The sequence below is a fragment of the Gobio gobio genome, assembly GCF_949357685.1.
Source record: "Gobio gobio genome assembly, chromosome: 14".
In the NCBI taxonomy this organism is placed as follows: domain Eukaryota; kingdom Metazoa; phylum Chordata; class Actinopteri; order Cypriniformes; family Gobionidae; genus Gobio; species Gobio gobio.
In genome coordinates this window covers 18,877,699-18,897,754 of record NC_137107.1, presented here as the reverse complement: position 1 = coordinate 18,897,754, position 20,056 = coordinate 18,877,699, and the positions used below count along the sequence as shown (strand labels likewise).

The window sequence follows — 20,056 nt, the reverse complement described above, 5'->3', positions numbered from 1 at the left end:
GGCTATGATATTATTATGCTATTGTTATGCTATTATTATTATTTTCTCCATTAAGTTCAAATCCAGTGGTCTTAAGACCCCCAGATGTGACTGCATGCAAAAGGAGGTGAGCTTTGGCAAAGTACCCAAACTTTGCATCCAAAGGAACTCATCAAAGCTCACTAAAACGACAAAGCAAAGCGAATGAAAGGCTTAATCCTCCACAATCCGGATAGAGTTTCCCCAAACAAACGCCAGCAGCGGCAGCAGCAGCAGCACGATCAGTCCACGCTCCGTGGGAGGTGAAGACGCAGCCCCGGGGGTCTCTTACCTCTGCGCGGCCGTGTTCGCATCCAGCACCCCGGCGCCTTGCATCCATGTTCGGACTGCGTTCATGCCGGCTCCGATGGGCTCCTCTTTCAAAATACTCCCACTCCTTTGGATGCTCTCCTGAATCCCAAACATGAAACCGGGATCTCTCACACTCTCTTCCCGTTGGTAGTGTTCTCAGGTGCCCACCTCTCGTGCGTAAGAGAGAGAGAGAGAGAGCGCGAGAGCGAGAGAGAGAGACAGGCAGCTCAGCGCTCAGATGGGAAGGAGTTTGAAAACCAGGACAGATCCCGGTGTCACCAAGACGCAAAAAAAAGAAAGAAAAGAAAAAAGCCTTTTTCTGGGAGGATGATGATATTGTTTCCTGCGAGCAGCTGGTGCGATCAAGCAGATCTCATATCAAATGTCATCATGACCTAACAACTTTTCTCCTCTTGTCTTCGGATTTTTCTTTGTCAGGAAACAACAACAAAAAGTGGGTAAATCAAGAGCAGGCTGTATCCTTAGCCCTCTTGATCAAATTGAAGTGATTTGTGTCTCTTCCCAAAGGAATCAATCCTTCCTTTGACTATATGAGAGGGAACTAAGCACGAGCGCAGCAGCCCCGGAGGCTTGAAGGAGGGAACGGGAGAGGCGGTCCAAAGGCAAACCAGTGTCAGATCCGCCCAACCAGAGCTGCCGTCCTCTCTCTCTCTCTTTCTCTCTTTCTCTCTCCTCCACCCACTCCATCAGTTTGTCAGATGGCATTACTAAAGCATTCGAAAGAAGCTGATTGGAGTTAGACGCGGCAAACCTCGCGCAAAATGGGGCTGTATCGATCCATAGTTATCTTCTTGATGCCGTAATTGCCGGCTTGACAATAAAACACTTGGTGCCTTGTTCGCGCGTAAAGGATTAACGCGCACTTTGGAGAGCCGTTAATAAGGACAGATTGTGTGTCACAGGTGAATAAGTGCTTCACACTCATGATCTATAAAGGTGTACAAATGAAAAGATTTCTGATCCTTTGGAAACCCTTCAAAGCGGACATTGAAACCCATAAGATTCTGCACCGATTTTGGAACTTAAACAACCATTAGAGAACATCAACCAGTTTATGGTTAATAAAGAGCCTAAGAACTAGTTCCCATACTCCAAGGTTAGAGGACAGTTTTGTGTTTGAAGGGAAGGAATACAGTGAAGTTCAGGGAGTTCATTAGGCTACAGTAGATCTGAGGAACCTTCAAAAGGGTGTCTGAGGTTCTCCAGATGTATGACGAACCAACATTAAAGGTGTATTTTACGCTGGACAGTGTGATAAACCTTTCATTTAATTATGGAGCTATGTTTTAAACTTGACGGACGATTTTACAAAAATAAAGGCTGTTGAATAAAACTAGAATTGCACTCTCGGAAAAAAAAGGTACAAAAGCTGTCACTGGGGCAGTACCTTATCAAAAGGTACATCTCTGTACCTAAAGAGTGTAAAAGGATTAAACGTGTTACAGCCTCATGCAGTGATAGCTTTTGTACCTTTTTTTCCTGAGGGTTTTGCTTAATTATGAAGATTTTTTCCCATTAAATTTGACGTCTAGATTGTCTGAAATGAGATAAGAGAAAACAGACGGTGCGCTCATTGAGAAATGATATGACAGAAAAAATATTCTAAGCACAGAAATAAAAGATGATTTTTATGTGGTTGATACACGCACGCGCGCATGACGAAGCTGATTCATGATAGAAAATACTTGATAACACAATATAGCCTACATGAAGAAGAAAAAAACTAAATAGATTGCAATTGTATAATTTTTTATATAATTTGGACATACTCCTGAACTGTTCGTAACAACATGTAAAAACCTATTCGATTTCGTACATTTTGGACCGTTTCCTCCTTGGCAATGAAACAGGTGCACGAATAGGTTTGTTATGTTTGTTAGTTATTACTTTCAGTATGTTTTGGTCAAATAATAATTCAGAATGTGAAAAAAACGAATTCAAAAAAATTCAGTTGCATTTGACGCACAGCTTTTAGTTGGTGAAGAAAAAAAATTGTGGATTTAATTGCAGGGGATTTATATGGAATCCATTCAGAAACAAACGTGTTCCTCTGCGCTTAAACACACACACACACACACACACACACACACACACACACACACACACACACACACACACACACACACACACACACACACACACACACACGGCGCAAAGCATCACTCACTGTAACCATTTTATTCTTCCAAGCTGTATAGCTGTGACTGACAGATATGCGGCCGTGTGCACTGGCCCCTGGGGCCACTATATTTTTAGTTTGTCCCCTCGTTCTCCCACGATGCAACTTACATAGGATGTTTAAAAAAAAATCACTTCTGGAAAAGAGATTTAGCTACTTAATCATGATGTGAATTTTTACAAACAGCTAATAATTATAAGTATAAACAATAACATTATTATCATCATCTAATAAATTATGTTAATTCAACAAGTAACCCTAATACTATTCTCGCTGATATTACCTATAAATAACCAATAAGAATACAATAAAAATATATTAGTGGAGTGTACATTTTTAATAATCCTGGCTCCTAACAATGAATTAAATTAAATAAAGAGCTAACGGCACTGTACTGTATAAAAAACAATAATAACTTGCTGTTTATGCTCATAACGCAGATGGCTATCATTTAGTGATTTTAAACATGATTTAATCAAAGCATAAACATTTCATGCCCATGGCGTGTCACTCGGGCAGTTTTCTGTGTATGGTTTTTAATAGCCTATATATTCTGCTATATTCTTTTTGCCCAAAGCATATTCAATTTAGTTTATTCAATTTTGTTTGGGACAAAAATTATTTTAGTATAGCTTTATTAAATGATTTCCCCCCTTCGTTAAAGAACATTAATCAAATATTACATTTGAAGCTCTCAGTTTGACTCACGCCATCGAAGCGCCGTGTAAATCTATGGTCACGTGAAGCAGCAGCGCCACCGCGCGGTCAACATTAAAATCACACTAACAGAATAGATTTAAATCATTGAAAATCGGTCAACAATGAATAACACGGCGTAAAGATTTGAGCGAGTTTGACAAGGGCCAAATTGTGATGGCTAGACGACTAGGTCAGAGCATCTCCCAAACTGCAGCTCTTGTGGGGTTTTCCCGGTCTGCAGTGGTCAGAATCTATCAAAAGTGGACCAAGGAAGGAACAGGTGAACCGGCGACAGGGTCATGGACGGCCAAGGCTCATTGATCCTCGTGGGGAGCGAAGTTTGGCCTCTCAATCCAATCGGGAATTTGTGGGATGTGCTGAACAAACAAGCCCAATCCATGGAGGCCCCACCTCACAAATTACAGGACTTAAAGGATCTGCTGCTAACATCTTGGTGCCAGATACCACAGCACACCTTCAGGGGTCAAGTGGAGGGTCAGGGCTGTTTTGGCAGCAAATCCCTTTTTTGTGACCAACACAATTATCATAATGTTATGGCTTACCTGTGTATCTGAAATAAGGTATTAATACGGTTTGAAGGAAACTACAATCTGTAGATTCACACCTAATTATCAAGTGAGAAATTGTGTTCTCTCAAACAGTAATTTAACAAAAAACAAAGAAAACAAACAAACAAAAAATTTCACCAAATAAAAACTTCCCACTCAACTTAATTCTGTCTACGTTTCCATTTTATTTTCAAGAAAAATGTGCAAAAACTAGTCGATAGAACTTTTCGAATGTCATTCGTGTTTGCTCATACATCGGATGTATTCATGCACACAAACCTGGCATTCTGAAATGCATCTCTTAAAGAACAGCGAGAAAACGTTCAGTGTCCTAAGCATCAATCCCACTCTTAAGAGTGTTCACACGGTCCTCAGGACACTTCATAACGTTCACTGCTGCTTTAACACTGTGCGGCATATCAAAAACATGATAAAAGAATATACAAGGGAATATATCTGCCCATATATGTACACATTTATATTGAGCTATACTTCATCTGCTCCGAGAGCATTTGTTGCCCAACAAGACAAAATAATATCGATTATTCGCTTTTAAATGACATTAGTGCAAACATATAGTATGGCATGACGTCTCTGGCAAACAAAATGGAGTGCGTTTCAGACAGAAAATAATGGCAAATTAAGTCTGCGTTCAAAGACTAAATGAAGCGCTGCTGGAAGTCAACAGCCAAAATTAAGGTGAATGTCAAACCTTTCAAGAATGTGTCACAAAACAAACAAACAAAAAGAGTGAGAGAAAGAAGACGATACTAAAATGACTGAAATATTTATACGTGATGGTGACCTGACCCCTGTTTTGTCCTTAATGAACATCCACTGTTTTTAAAAAAAACAAAACAAGAAAAGTTATTTAATTGATTGTCTACTCACTAAATGTTCATTAAAACCAGAAAACAGGTTTAGTCTATATAGTCTGCAATATACTTTGTAAAATGCCTGCTTCCAAGAATCAAGCTAACTGCCAAACTGACAACTCGACGTTATCTGCACTGATGGTTTAACATTGTTTGTGACACATGGTAAAGAGAGACAAAAATATGTATGAAAAAGCCTCCCGGCTTTGTACATCCCTTTAAAACTGGGGTAAATAATGAGAGGCTCGCTGTGATAAAACAAGTGGCTCAATGGCACTTTAAATAACATTCCTCAGTTTGACTTTGCAGGGGTCTGGAGTCGACAGCGGCTCATTTGGGTGCGCTTCCAAAACACATTTATATACATGTACATTTTTCATTCCTAATAATCTAAACAGACAAAATAGCATGGCGTAGAATCATGAGTCATCCGTTACCTCCATATTTCGAATGGACGCATACTGAAAAGCTTTCTGCCCACCAAATTCAAAACGCTGTTACTACGTTTTTTTCCTCTTTAGGGCAGTATTCTGAAATGTCTTTTGACCAGCAACAATGTGAACAGATCATATAAAAGTAAGTAAATGCATCTGTGAGCTGAGTGACATGTGACCATTCTTAAGCAACAGTTCATTCCAAAAATGAAAACTCTGTCATCGTTTACGCACACCATTTCAAACTCTTTTGTGGAACGCAAAGGCCTATGTTAAGCAGATTTTTCTTGGAGCTTTCATTCAATACATACATATATATATAGTATATATAAACACTAACAGTGTGTATGTATGCATGCATTCATGTATATATACACACACACACACATATATATATATAGTATATATGAATGTATTGAATGAAAGCTCTATAAAAGTTACACACACACTAACATTACATTTTTAGATTTTCAGTAACTACCTAATATTGGTCTGTTCCCTACACAAAGTAATCGTATGGCTTTAGGAGACTTCGATTCATATAGACTACCAGTATGGAGATGTTTTTTGTCCCTCGTTCAGTGTTCATTATATGGAAAAGAGCAGCTAGAACAAACTTCTAAATATCTCCTTTTGTGTTCCACTAAAAGGGTTTAGAACGTCACGAGTGCGAGTAAATGATGACAGAACTTTTATTTCGGGGTGAACCATCCCCTTAACCATCTAGTCCTCAACATTGGCAATATGAAGAGTGTGTGGCGACACCTAATAGGCCGATAAGAGTTGAGCACTGTCATTTGCACATGAAGCGGAATGGACATCTGATGAGCTGCATGAACCACCATCATCATCATTATCCAAATCACCAGCTGGGCCTGTACTGCTCTCTGCCGCTACGTCACATTCTTTGGGCTGGGCTTTCGAGCTCCCCGATAGCGAGTCCATTTCAAGCTCTGGCTCAGCTGAGGTTTCCACGAGGGGAGTGTTTTTTGCTTGGGTGCCTTCCTCAGTGTCCAACTCCATCTGTGGTTCACTTTGCTCCTGCTCCACCTCTGCAGGGTTCTGATTGGCTGGAGGATCGCCTTGGGTGGCCGCACCTGGAGAGCTAACTGGCTGTAATTGGCTTTTGAGTTGCCCGTGGCACAGAGGACATGTCTCTTGTACGTACAGCCACTTCTTTAAGCAGGCAGCATGAAAAAAGTGGCTGCAAGGTGTGATGACAGCAGACTTCATATCCTGGAGGATGGAAGCAAGAAGCAATGGTTAAAACCAGAAGAGAAATTATGAACATGTTGACAAATGGATGGCGAGAGACAATTCAGGTTCAAATGTTGGCAACAATTGTTCAAGAACTCCAAACAACTAGGGCTCAATAATCAATACAGATTTCAATATTTGATTTTGATTCACAATTGATTCAATTCCGATTCATCTCGGTATATTTTAGTTTTAATAACATACAAAAAAATTTTATCTCCTCTAATGCTTTTAAACATTAAAAACAGGGCTTGTCTAATAATCAAGAAATGAAAAATGCATTATAAAAATGTATTAAATTATTAACTGATCAGTTATGGACTCGTGTGAAAGAATATAGAAAGTCTAGGAGTCTTTTTGAATGATTCACTAAAAAGAACCAGTGTAAAAGAGTCATTTGGTTATGAATCAGACTACACTGCTCTAAAACGCTCTAATTTATGTCATCCTTGGTAAGAAAAAAAAGTAGGGCTGTCAAAAGATCAATCGCGATTAATCGCATCCAAAATAAAAGTTTGTGTTTACATAATATATGTGTGTGTACTCAGTTATTTATTATTTATATATAAATACACACACATTCATGTATATATTTAAGAAATATTTGCATGTATATACTGTATATACATTTATATAATCTATAATATATATAAATATAAATGTTTTATATATAAAAATATTTTTTCTTAAATATATACATGCTTGTGTGTGTATTTATATATAAATAATAATTAACAGAGTACACACACATATATTATGTAAACACAAACTTTTATTTTGGATGCGATTAGTCGCGATTAATCTTTTGACAGCCCTAAAGAAAAGTCTTTTTTTTACCTGAAAGCAGATAGAACAGATGTCATTATGTTCCTGGAGTTGTAATGTTGAAGCGGTGGGCATGCTCTGGATCTTGTGAACTGCATCTCTGCGCAACAGGAAGCTCTGCCAGCCCAGCTGGGCCCTTAGCCACACGTTATAGTAGGAGTGAACCAGGATGATGGTGGAGCCCATTACAGTCCATTCTCCAAACAGGGTTTCTGAAACACCGTAGGCCACCACGCACACAGCCACCAGGAACTCCAGGAGTCGGTAGGTCCCATTGACGCAGTAGATGACCTCATCCATGTTCTCAACCGGAGCCTTACGAAACTCCTCCACCATGAAGAGGATGTAGATCAGAAGGGTGCCAAGAACCTGAGAAGAGTGGCGTCCCTTTTACTATATTATACATTTCAGTATACATATTTGTTATTTATATTGTCAAAAATGATTTGTTCAATATTTTCTTTTTAAGAAAAGTTAAAAAAAATATTTTAACAAATAGCCAGCATCCATTTTCCACCTTCCTGGCTAGCGTTACAGTATACGAGGGGTCAGCAACCTCTTTGTCATGAAGTGTCATTTTTAAGTTTGAGTTAATCACGGTCTCCCCAATAAATATAGTATAAGTATAATCATTTTAAATATGCATAATGGCTAACATAGAACTAGTGCAAAACCTTATATATTTCTAATGTCGTTTTTAATCATTTTTTTTGAAGAACAAATTTCCAATGGGCCTATTTATACCTGGTCATTCATGCGGTTGAACTGATCGGATAGCTAGCTGTTCCATTTACACATGGCAACATAACCGTCTCCGTAAAACGAATATAACAATCTTTGATTCCCTTGAAATGTAATGGCGTTCGAAAGCAAGATATGAGCTTGATTTTATTTATCATCAGCTCATTTCAAGATCAAAGACCGCAATTGGACAGGGAGCGGCCTCAGCACTGATAAGATCATTTAGTCTCACTACTTTTAATGAAGACTGTGTGTTGAGCTTTCAGTTTCATTTGTGTTTCAGTTTGCATGTCGGCTTGACGAGATACTAAGCTACTTCTCTGCGGCGATGCGTGCTGCAGTAGCGCTGTCATATCTGGCTACCGAGAGCCGTTCGACACGCTCTTGCATGTTTTTTTTTTTTCCATTTTGAGAGAAGTAACATTTACATATGTGGCTTCTACAACCAATGTTTTTTTCTAGTTTCATCTGCGATCAGAGAAAACACATGCAGTGACCAGGTACACATGAACGTGAGTTTTCACATGCATCATCATGATGAGTGTGGAATGTTTAATAGGACTCCATTTACTTAGTTGAATATCTCCGAAATGTATGGCATTAACTACAACAAGCTGTAAGTGCTTCAGTCAGTTACTTGCGCAGTTAATTTCTCACACTTTGATTAGCATTTTTAACTCCTAACTTAATAAAAACATGCTGTGTTACTACTATGAGGTATGATTACCTCAAACTGTAGATCTGTATTCAGGTGCGAGGTAATTTATCTGAATTAAATGCATACACCTCTCTTCTCTTTCGCTCATGCCAGTGTTGCCGACCCCTGCAGTATATGGTCACGCTATCTAGGTTCCACTCACCAGCCCTGGCGATGTGCGAGAGAGCAGCCGACTGAGGATGGTCTGCATGTATGCCTATTCTATGATCAGCCAAGCAATCATTCATTCAAGTGCTTTTATAAACCATTCAAGGGCGATAAGACACAAAAAATAACTTATTTCGGTACTGTATCAACATTTGTATATTTGTTCTACTGTATTTATACGTGTTCTCGCTTGTAATTTATTTGTTCTCAATTGAAAAAAAAAAAAATCTTAAATCGCGATTCAGGGCTCGACATTAAGCCTGGTCATGTGCTTGTCCTTTGGACAAGTAAATCGGTAATTCACTTGTTCGAGTAAAAAAAAAAAAAGATTAGATTTTTGGTGGTGTAAACAATCTATTCTGAAGCAATATTTTCATCAGCTTTTACAGGGCCTGAAATTAACACCCGACCAGGCGCCAAATGCGGGTGAATTTTGCAATTGGCGGGTAACACAGTCACTCTACCTGCCACATTGGCAAGTAGCCAATGAGAATTGAGAGATTCATTAGGCAGTTTGAGAGGATGCGACTGCTGTTTCGGAACGCTCATGCGATCGTAAAGAAGATGAGGCCCTTCTCTGACTACGTTTGGATGTGCGAGTAAGTATTAAACTGTTGGTGAGATGGGATGAGATAATGCAAGGCTAACGTAGGCTAATGTAGGCTAGAGTTCAATGACAGTTGCACAGATGTGTGTGCGTGTGCATGTTGGGAGCTGGGAACCGGTGAGAAAATGTCCGGTAACCGGTAACTTTATAATAATATTAGTTTAGTTCAGCTTAACGGTTCCTGAACGCTGTAACTAACAGCAGCCAGAACCTGTCTACGTGACAAAATCAGCCATCAACACAGCCGCGTGTGATTTGTGTACATACGAGCTGCGGTAGGTCTATATCTGTGGACTCAGATTAGCAGCAGTCAGTATATGACTGTCATGGGAAATCAATAAATAATTTTTTTTTTAAAGAGTTATTATTACTTACATTGATTTCGTTAATAACTTGACAACACTTAAATGTGTATTCGTACAAGTTAAAGAACAATGTTTGTGCAATTCCTGTTTTTCACCTTTATGAGGCAAAAAAAAAAAAGGCTGGTAAAGTCACTGTGTGGCAGGTGGATTTTTAAATAAAAAAAACAATGGCTGGTGGTCAAAAAAGTTAATTTCAGGACCTGCTTAAATGTGCATTTTATTATATTCACCCAGGGCGTTATTTACCTTCATAAATGCCATTTTTTAACATAATTAAATGTGTCATCTTTCATGTCAGATTCTTACATTAAAGACACTATAAGGCTGTTATCTATCAAATTAAATAATTTACACTGCAAAATTACATCTGCAATAAATAATGTTATGAGATTAATGATTTAAAATTTTTTGAATATACAAATAAGACATGTTGGGAGGAAAAAAAAAAAAAGATACTTTTAAACATGAAACCGCCAGTAGGTGGCGGCAAGTCACTTAATGAGCGAGTCATTGAGTCACTTATTCAACAGTTTCGTTCAAAACTATTTTCAATGGTGAAATAGAACAAGAACAGTCAATATTGTGTCTAAAATGTAAGTAACTTAATATTAACTACTTGTTTATTGAGCTATAAAATAGGGATGCACGATATTGGATTTTTGCCTATATCCGATATGCAGATATTTCTCAACTCATTTTGGCCGATGCCAATATCGATACACGTTTATTTTTTCCCTTTGTTTGAAATCAACACCATTTTGAGCAAAAACTTTTTTTTTTTCATTCTGGTTTCAGATTTCTGAGGTCTCCTTACTAAAAGGATACTTATTAAAGACAAATAAATGTTAATAAAACTTATTTTTATAATAAGAGTATATTAAAAGCTCTGGAAATAACAATAATAAAGTCAGTAATTTTTCACCCCAGACCGATGCAGTTGTAAACTAAATATTTTATTTCTGGATTTAATGTTTGTGCACATGAAGTGGGGGTGGCATGACATCAGTTGATGCTGTCTTTAGCTTCAAATAAAAATTCTACAATTATTTTAGAGCTCATTGGATTATTTTTCATCATCCATTTCATAAAATTGTATTACAGATTAAGTATTTAATTTACAAGTGGCATGCTTGTGATTTATGACATCATTACTGCTTTATTTATTCAGAAAAAGAAGCAACTTTAAGTTATTTGTGTATTCTACTTTTCATTTTATTACTATAACACCAGCGCCCCCACTAAATAAAACATTCCACCGGGCGGGCACTAGGACTTGGAGGAGCTTCTGCTGCACGCGCTAGAGAGTGTGGAGTCACTTGTTGACTGTACGCACATTCACAAATTCAAGGCAGCATTTAAAAACTGTCAATATAAAAATCACCATATATGCAATGTATTTGCTTGTTTTGGCTTATTTTTACTTCAAGAATGACCACACTGCTGACATGATCATATTGCTATAGCACTCCTTGCACATGTGAGTTATTGCAGGCGTATATATCAACATGTTATCATATTGGCAAGGCATATTGGCATAATTTTGTCCTATCGGCTGATGCCGATTTTTATATTTTAAGCGTTTATCGTCCGATGTTGTACCGATAAAATTGTGCATCCCTACTATAAAATCAAATGTAACATTTGCTATTGTGATAATATACGGCAAAACAGCTCCCTTGGTCATGTAGTGTTACTTAACTATACCATATGTTATAAATAAAAAAACTCCACATTTAGAATTTTTACCATATAATTTTTCTTTTGTGAGTTTCATGCTGTTACGCTCAGTTGATTTGAGTTCTCAACGAAAGTCTCTTACAAAGCGCGACCGTGAAATACACTATTCTTTATCAATCGCTGTTTACACTGAAAAAATCTGAATCATTCTCACGTTTCGATACTTTCCTAGTTATTTTTTATCAAGTTTTAATCAGGCTACTTGTCCGGTCGGACAAGTAAAATTCTCTTTCACTTGCCCCTTCAAAAAAATCCACTTGTCCCAGACAAACGGTAATGTCGAGCCCCACATGCATGCGTTACACATTATTTAGTATTTTAACATTTTCATTTGAGTTTTCCTTTCTTAAATCACTTCCTTCAGTGTGCTAAACATTCAAGAAAAAAATCTAAATGTAATCATTTTATCTGCCTCTGAAACAGTAAAACAAAACAAAAAACAATTCAACATACAACTACAGCACTTCATCTAACAAAACTTGTCTTTGTGCCGTGATAAAGGGTTTTTATATCTGTGCTGTGTGTGAGGTGTGTGTACCTGCAGTGACGTGAGAATGCTGGAGGAGATGATTATGAGCAGCCAGAAGTCCATGCGGAAGAACTGGCAGATCATGTAAGCCATATAAGCAGGGAAGACCAGCAGGAAAAGACACAGACTCACTGCTCGGAAGTGCTTCCACAGACTCCTGCAAGAACAGAAGACACAAGAAAGGTTCAAGACAGTCCTCAGACAGAACACACATATCCCCCTGCAAGTACTAGAGAGTTTTAGAATGAAAAAACATGCACAGTACAATTTAAAACAGGGAACAAAAACATAAAAAATAAAGCATTTAAAAACTACTTAACATTAGTTTTTTTTCATACCGTCTTAAGACAATTTTGTAATTGTTGACCTGCCCTTTTGTTAGAAATGTTTTGTTAAAGTGCCCCCATTATGCTTTTTTGGATATTACCTTTCATGTAGTGTGTTATATAGCTGTTTGTGAATGTAAAAGGTCTGCAAAGTTTCAAGGATCAAAGTGCAGATAAATGGAGTTATTGTTTACCAAAAGAAAGAACCAATTCGGAAGTGCCTGAAATGAGTCGTCAGTAATTCCAGTCTTACTTCCTCCTGCACGTACCTAATATAGGTTTATAACAAATTAGCATAATACTACTCCTCTTTGGTCTTCATTGGCTGCCTGTGAACAACGTCTACTTTGACCCACCCTCAAACACTGCAGTTTTTACTGAGGAATGGAAGAGTTTGGTTCATGTTGTCGAAATTGAGAATATAATTCAGAGTATTTCCCTACTTCATTGAGTTTTTAGTTGCCCTTTTCGTTATTGCTATGCTACTCCACAATATTGAAGCAAGTGTGTTGTGAACTGGTACCTCCAGAAAGTGGCAGCACACAACAGTGAATGTAATCACAGCAGTTAAATGTATATACTTTCAAACTCAGGATAGTTTAAAGGAAAAAAATTGCACATCAGAGCAAAGTGAAAGATTAGAAAGGGATTAGAAAGAAAATAGTTTTTGTGCGCAAAAAAAACGATACTCGGTTACTTAACGTAACCTCGGTTCTCTCTAGAAGAGGGAACGAGTATTGCGTAAGTTCCTTACGCTACGGGAAAGTATTCTTTCTTCGAGATTTCTGAAAAACCCAAAATTATCCTTAATTTTGTAACATTGTCAACGCAGTGCGGCAGCCTGGCAGACCATAGCAGGCTATTCCAGCGTGCTATTGGCTGCTCTGCTGGCAACTGCAGCAGCCTATCGGTGAGCCCGCGTGACGTGGCGCCCACCTGGCTTCATTTGCCTACAGGTGGGGCGTGGCCACGTGTATATAAGCAGGGCTCACGGGCTGCATATTCGGTTTTCTTAGTTCTGAAGCGTAAAAGCCAGCGGGGCGCACGGCAAGGAACGCAATACTCGTTCCCTCTTCTAGAGAGAACCGAGGTTACGTTAAGTAACCGAGTATCGTTCTCTTACGAGAGGTTCTCTCGTATTGCGTAAGTTCCTTACGCTACGGGAACATATTGTCAACGCCGTGCGCGCCTCGCATACAGCATATGTATCCCAGGGAACCGGGGACCATAACACTGCTCGGGCAGGGTGGCCGGTAAAGAAAAAACGGGCCACCACATATACAGACACTTCATTCGAACTGACGGGTGGTTTACGACGGGTGGTTACCACACCCTGTCCCATGAATGAGGGAACGGCACCTGCCGGTCTCCTTCAAATTCACCACACCTTGTCTCATGAATGAGGGAGCGGCAACGCCGGTCGCCTTCAAATTCACAATATCTTGTTATATGAGTGAGGTAACGGCACCGCCGGTCACCTTCAAACTCACAACAGCTCGTCTCGTAAATGAGGGAACGGCACCGCCGGTCTCCTTCAAATTCACATGAGCCTAGTACCGAACTTACTACCAGTATGTGAGCTATGTCTGCGCAGAATCACTGGGCAGAACCAACGGCCCTATTGAACTGATAACACTTTCGCCTGTAAGGCAGGAACTTCCAGATTGTAAAATCTCACGAACGTAGACGGGGAGGCCCAGCCTGCCGCCATACAGATATCGTGGATGGAAATCCCTCTGGCCCAAGCCCACGAAGAGGCCATGCCTCTGGTGGAGTGTGCTCTGACACCTAGCGGGCACTGCAGGTGTTTGGAAGCGTATGCAGTTGCAATCGCGTCCACTATCCACCTGGACAGGGTCTGTTTCGAGGAGGCGAGACCTTTAGTGCGCCCACCAAACGAAACAAATAGCTGCTCAGAACGCCTGAAGGCGGCGGAGCGTGTGACATAAACCCTCAATGCCCTGACAGGGCAGAGGAAATTGCCACCGTCCCCCTCATCGGATGCTGGCAGAGCCGAGAGGGAGATAATCTGCGCCCTGAAGGGAGTGCCGATCGCTTTGGGGACATAACCATGCCTCGGTCTGAGAATGACCTTAGAGTCATTAGGACCGAACTCCATACACGTCGGGCTCACTGAGAGCGCGTGTAGATCCCCCACGCGTTTCACTGAAGCCAGAGCTATCAGAAACGTGGTTTTCAGCGAAAGGAACCTTGGTTCCACAGTCTCGAGCGGTTCAAAGGGATGAGCCTTCAGGGCCTCTAGGACCAAGGCCAGATCCCATATAGGAACCGACGGGGGCCGCGGGGGATTCATCCGTCTGGCTCCTCTGAGGAAACGGACGATGAGCTCGTTCCTTCCTAGCGTGCTACCTAGCGTCGTCTGAGCGAACGCTGCTATAGCCGCCACATACACTTTGAGCGTGGAAGGGGACCTGCCCAATTCCAAAAGCTCTTGGAGGAAGGAGAGCACCCGCTGGACCCCACATTGCTGTGGGTCCAATCCCTTGGAAACACACCACTCAGTGAACACCGACCACTTAGAACTATATAACCGCCTCGTCGAGGGGGCTCTAGAGTGTGAAATCGTGTTCATAACCCCTTCGGGCAGGTCAACGGGTATCCGTTGGTCACCCATACATGCAGAGACCATCGCTCTGGATGGGGATGCCAAACTGAGCCTCCTGCTTGAGAGAGAAGGTCTGCTCTCAGCGGAACTGGCCAGGGGGGTGAGTGCGACAGCTTCACCAGCTCTGGGTACCAAATCTGGTTCTCCCAGCGCGGTGCTATAAGGAGCACCGGACGGCGCGTTTCCCTGATTTTCGCTATGACCTGGGGCAATAGGGAGATCGGCGGGAAAGCATACAGCGGGAGGCTGGGCCAAGTTTGGGACAGCGCATCCTCGCTTTTGGACAGAAACGTCGGGCAGCGGGCGTTCTCTTTTGTTGCAAAGAGGTCGAGCTCCGCTCTGCCGAACAGGCGCCATACCAGCTGGACTGTCTGGGGGTGCAGGGACCATTCTCCTGGGAGAATGAGGCCCCTGGACAGCTTGTCCGGGCCCACATTGAGGTGACCCGGCACGTGCGCAGCTCTCAACGAGCGCAGCGAGCTGTGTGCCCACACGAGCAGGCGTTCTGTCAGATTGCCCAGACCTCTGGACCTGACACCGCCCTGCCGGTTCACGTAGGACACCACTGTGGTGTTGTCCGACCGGACTAACACATGGTGTCCTCGTATAAGCGGGAGAAACTGCTTGAGCGCGTTCTCTACCGCTATCATCTCCAAACAGTTTATGTGTAGGAGTTTTTCCTCGCTCGACCAAAGGCCCGAGGCTGATCTGCCCTCGAAAACGGCGCCCCAACCCGTGGTGGAGGCGTCCGTCGAGATGACCTTGCGGTGTGAGATGGCTCCCATCGTCACTCCCCTCTGGTACCAGTCGGCTACTAACCAGGGCTCTAGGGCTGACACGCAGCCCTGAGTCACTCTGATCCTGAAGCCACCGGACGCCCAGGCCCTGTGAGGCACTCGGGCGTTTAACCAGCATTGCAGCGGGCGCATGCGCATTAAGCCCAGCTGGAGCACAGCTGCAGCTGAGGCCATACGTCCCAGCATCCTCTGAAACAGCTTGAGAGGTGCGATTTTGCCTGGCCGAAAGTACGCAGCCACGCGCCGAACTTGGCGCGCGCGATGGGGTGACAGGCGGGCTGACATTGCCACAGTGTCCAGATTCAAACCCAGAAATGAGGTTGATTGCGTGGGCACTAATGAGCTCTTGGTCCAATTGACCGTGAGCCCTAGGCTGTCCAGATGGCTGAGCAGCATTGCCCTGTGGGCGAGGAGCTCGGCCTCCGACTGCGCCAGGATGAGCCAATCGTCCAGATAGTTCAATACTCGCATCCCTCGATTTCTCAGAGGAGCGAGGGCCGCGTCCATGCACTTCGTAAATGTACGGGGTGCTAGTGACAGGCCGAACGGAAGGACGGTGTATTGATAAGCCTGGCCGTCGAAGGCGAATCGTAAGAATGGCCTGTGACGCGGCGTTATCTTGATTTGAAAATATGCATCTTTCAAATCTAGGGAGATTAGCCAGTCTCTCGGGCGAATATGCGCGAGGATCTGCTTGGTCGTGAGCATCTTGAACGATCTTTTCATAAGAGCTTTGTTCAGACGCCTCAGATCCAGAATCGGTCTGAGCGACCCATCCCTTTTTGGCACGAGAAAATACCGGCTGTAAAAGCCTGACTCGCTCATAGAGTGGGGAACCGGTTCTATAGCCCCTTTGCACAGCAGCGTGGCTATTTCTGCTCGAAGTAGATGTGCTACTTCCTCGCTCACTCTCGTCTCTGTACGCGCACAGAAGCGCGGAGGGCGGCGAGCGAACTGCAGAGTGTAGCCGTGCTTCACTGTTTTCAGCACCCATTCTGATACACCTGGAATGGCTTCCCACGCTCTCGCGTGCGCCACACGGGATAGAACGGCCTCCGGGCTCGAAACGCCGCGCTTCGCGGGTTTGACGGCCCGTATAGGAGGGGCGGGCGCAGTGCGCGCGCTCTCTGTGCTGTGGGCCAGCCGATCGCTCGCGATGGCTGGCCGCCCTACACACTGCATCTCTGCCGCTTCGAGCGGGGAGTGGCTTGTGTGCGGCCCTACACTCATCGCTCCGGCCACCCTGGGCGGAAAATAAATGGTGTGTGGCGTGGCGCGTGAGGCATAATGTTCGCGAAAATGTGTGAGCGCGTTTGAGCGGGCACAACTCTTAGGCGTGGACCATGGCCGGTTAAGAGTGGCTGTGTGACAGCGCGTGTGGTGGTTAGTCGTGGACGCAAACAAGCGGACACGTGACCTAACTCTAGCACTCGAGCGGCCGGTGGCCGCTTTATGTGAGTGGGGGACACAGGGTTTATAGTGCTTGTGTGCAGGGGTGAACACAGAAAAGTGGGCACATTTACTGCATTTGAAACACATACGGCGCGAGCCGTGCGACCAGAAATAATGCAACTTTTGTGATTTCTCTGGTTCGCCGTAAAAACGGCGGTTATTGACAGGCGAGAAGGCATTTTTGCCGGCTCGTTGGCTGCGTGAAATCCATCTGCAGCAGCCACAGTGGTGGGGGCTGACAGGAAAAAGAGTTTTGACGGTGGTCCGGCCGCGGCGGGACTTAACCGTCGTTTCTCGCCTCTTGCTAGGAGGACTTTGGAGGCTCGGGCTTCAGCGTGATCCTAGGCCGGGGGCCCCGAGGTGGAGGCGGCTTACCACGGCTGGAAGAGCGCGATCTGGGGCGGCCGCTCGGTCTTCTCTGAGACGAAGGGGGCCGCGCTGGGCGCTGCGCGGAGCTCGTTGCTGGCTGGTCACGAGGACGGCGAGCAGCGGAGCTATTGCTAGCGCCGGGGCGTCGAGGCAGGAAAAGGTTCATGGCCTGCGTCGTTTTCTGCACTTCGGAGAAACGGTCGACGATCCCCTTGACCGCTGGTCCGAAAAGCCCAGACGGAGAGAGCGGGGCGTTTAGGAAGGCCGCGCGCTCTGTTTCTCGCATGTCCGCGAGCGTGAGCCAGAGGTGGCGCTCAGCTACCGTGAGGGAGGCCATAGAGCGTCCGAGGGCCTGTGCTGCGGTCTTGGTGGCGCGAAGGGAGAGATCCGTCGCGCTTCGCAAATCCGTGATTAACTCAGCGTCACAGCATTTCTCGTCCATGTCGCGGAGGAGATTAGCTTGGAGGATTTGCAGCACGGCCATAGAGTGCAGAGCGGACGCAGCTTGACCGGAGGCAGCGAAAGCGCGGCCGATCAGCGATGACGTCACTCTGCAGGCCTTAGACGGGAGGGCAGCCTTTGAGCGCCAACCAGAAGGCGGGCAAAGGTGCGCTGCGACCGCCTCTTCCACCGGAGGGATAGCGTTGTAGCCTTTCTCGGCCGCGCCGTCAACTTGTGAGAGCGTCGAAGAAGCCTGAGACGAGACCCTCGCGGAGAATGGCGCATTCCAGGACTTTGCGAGCTCCTCGTGAAGCTCCGGCAAAAAGGGTGCAGTCCTGGAGGTGGGCGCACGGCGGCGACTGTTTAGGAAGCATCTGTCAAGTCGGTTCGGCGCTGCCACCTTGGGCGGGGCCCATTCGAGGCCTAGCTGCTCGACAGCCCGGGTGAGAAGGCGCAAGAGTTCGGCGTCCTCATCCGCTCGAGAGCGTCCGGAGCCCCGGACTGAAGAGGACGCGGAAGACCAGTCCTCGCTGTCGGAAGCCATGATGGAGCAGCTGTCGGCGCGTTCCGCGGCCGCATCCGCCTCATCCCCGGAGGCGGCAACAGAAATGGCGGCCTGGGGTGGGGGCGGGGAAGGCGAGAGTGAAGCGGGCGGGAAAGGTTCCGGCGAGCTTCTCTCTGCGAGCTCCGGAGTCCGCTGCGTGCGGCGCTTCTTCTTGCGCGGCGTGGCAGGGACTGGAGGGATATCATCTTCGAACAGGACGAGTCGAGCCCGCAGGGTCGACATCGTCAGTTCTTCGCACTCTTGGCATCCGCCAGCGTGGAGTGCGGCGGCGGCGTGATCACGGCCCAGGCAGAGAGCGCAGATCACATGGCGGTCCCCGGAGCTGAGCTGCGCGTGACACGAGCCGCAGGTGGAACGAGACATTTGTATCAACGCTCGGCTCTTTTTGTGAAAAGTGTGACGCAGCGGCGACAACACTTTGAGCGTAAAAGGATATGGGGCTGCCGGATAGCAGAGCAGGCACGGAAGGCTGAAGGTGGCGCGATGCTGCCGGCTTCCTCAGGCGTTGTCCTCTGCTTGCTTGTCTGCGCGGTCACGGCGGCGGGTTCCAGATCCAGCGATGCGAAGGGCTTCGCTGAAGAAAAGAAAATCGAATATGCAGCCCGTGAGCCCTGCTTATATACACGTGGCCACGCCCCACCTGTAGGCAAATGAAGCCAGGTGGGCGCGAAGCGCCCTCATTGGTCGCCACGTCACGCGGGCTCACCGATAGGCTGCTGCAGTTGCCAGCAGAGCAGCCAATAGCACGCTGGAATAGCCTGCTATGGTCTGCCAGGCTGCCGCACTGCGTTGACAATGTTACAAAATTAAGGATAATTTTGGGTTTTTCAGAAATCTCGAAGAAAGAATACTTTCCCGTAGCGTAAGGAACTTACGCAATACGAGAGAACCTCTCGTAAGAGAAACCTAAATAACGACTTATATAGTGATGACCGATTTCAAAACAATGCATCATGAAGCTTCGAAGCGTTATGAATCAGCGAGTCGAATCATGATTCGGATCGTGTGTCAAACTGTTGAAATACGTGACTTTGGCGATCCAAACCGCTGAATCGACTCACTGATTCATAACGCTTCGAAGCTTCATGATGCATTGTTTTGAAATTGGTCATCACTATCACTACTAAGTCATTATTTAGGTTTTTTTTGCACACAAAAACTATTCTCGCCACTTTATAAAGTTATTGTAGAACCTGCACTGTAGTGAGATGGATTGTAATGACGTCTTTAGTACCTTTTATAGGTCTTGAGAGTGTAAAGTGCATTGTGCCAATGGAGGCCTTTCCGAGCCATCGGATTTCAGCTAAAATATCTTCATTTGTGTTCCGAAGATGAACGGAGGTCTTACGGGTGTCGAACGACATGAGGGTAAGTAATTAATGACAGAATTTTCATTTTTGGGTGAACTAACCCTTTAAAAGAAAACTATGATAGTGGCGCAGCAGAG

General features: G+C 44.4%; 2 protein-coding genes across 8 annotated transcripts in view; both read right to left on the bottom strand.

Annotated features, from left to right (window-relative positions):
* The window catches only part of ebf1b (EBF transcription factor 1b), a 142,815-nt gene extending 141,892 nt beyond the window's left edge, over nt 1–923 (bottom strand). For both annotated transcript variants that reach the window (XM_079835387.1, XM_079835388.1), the window contains exon 1: nt 311–923. In XM_079835387.1, the coding sequence (XP_079691513.1) occupies nt 311–444 (134 nt within the window). In that variant the 5' untranslated portion in view covers nt 445–923. The remainder of the gene's footprint in view (nt 1–310) is intronic.
* Nucleotides 924–3,961: 3,038 nt separating this feature from the next.
* rnf145b (ring finger protein 145b) overlaps nt 3,962–20,056 on the bottom strand; it is a 43,202-nt gene continuing 27,107 nt past the window's right edge. For all 6 annotated transcript variants that reach the window (XM_079835386.1, XM_079835382.1, XM_079835384.1 and 3 more), the window contains 3 exons: nt 12,043–12,190; nt 7,202–7,558; nt 3,962–6,343 (listed from right to left, as the gene is read on the bottom strand). In XM_079835386.1, the coding sequence (XP_079691512.1) occupies nt 5,873–6,343; nt 7,202–7,558; nt 12,043–12,190 (976 nt within the window). In that variant the 3' untranslated portion in view covers nt 3,962–5,872. The remainder of the gene's footprint in view (nt 6,344–7,201; nt 7,559–12,042; nt 12,191–20,056) is intronic.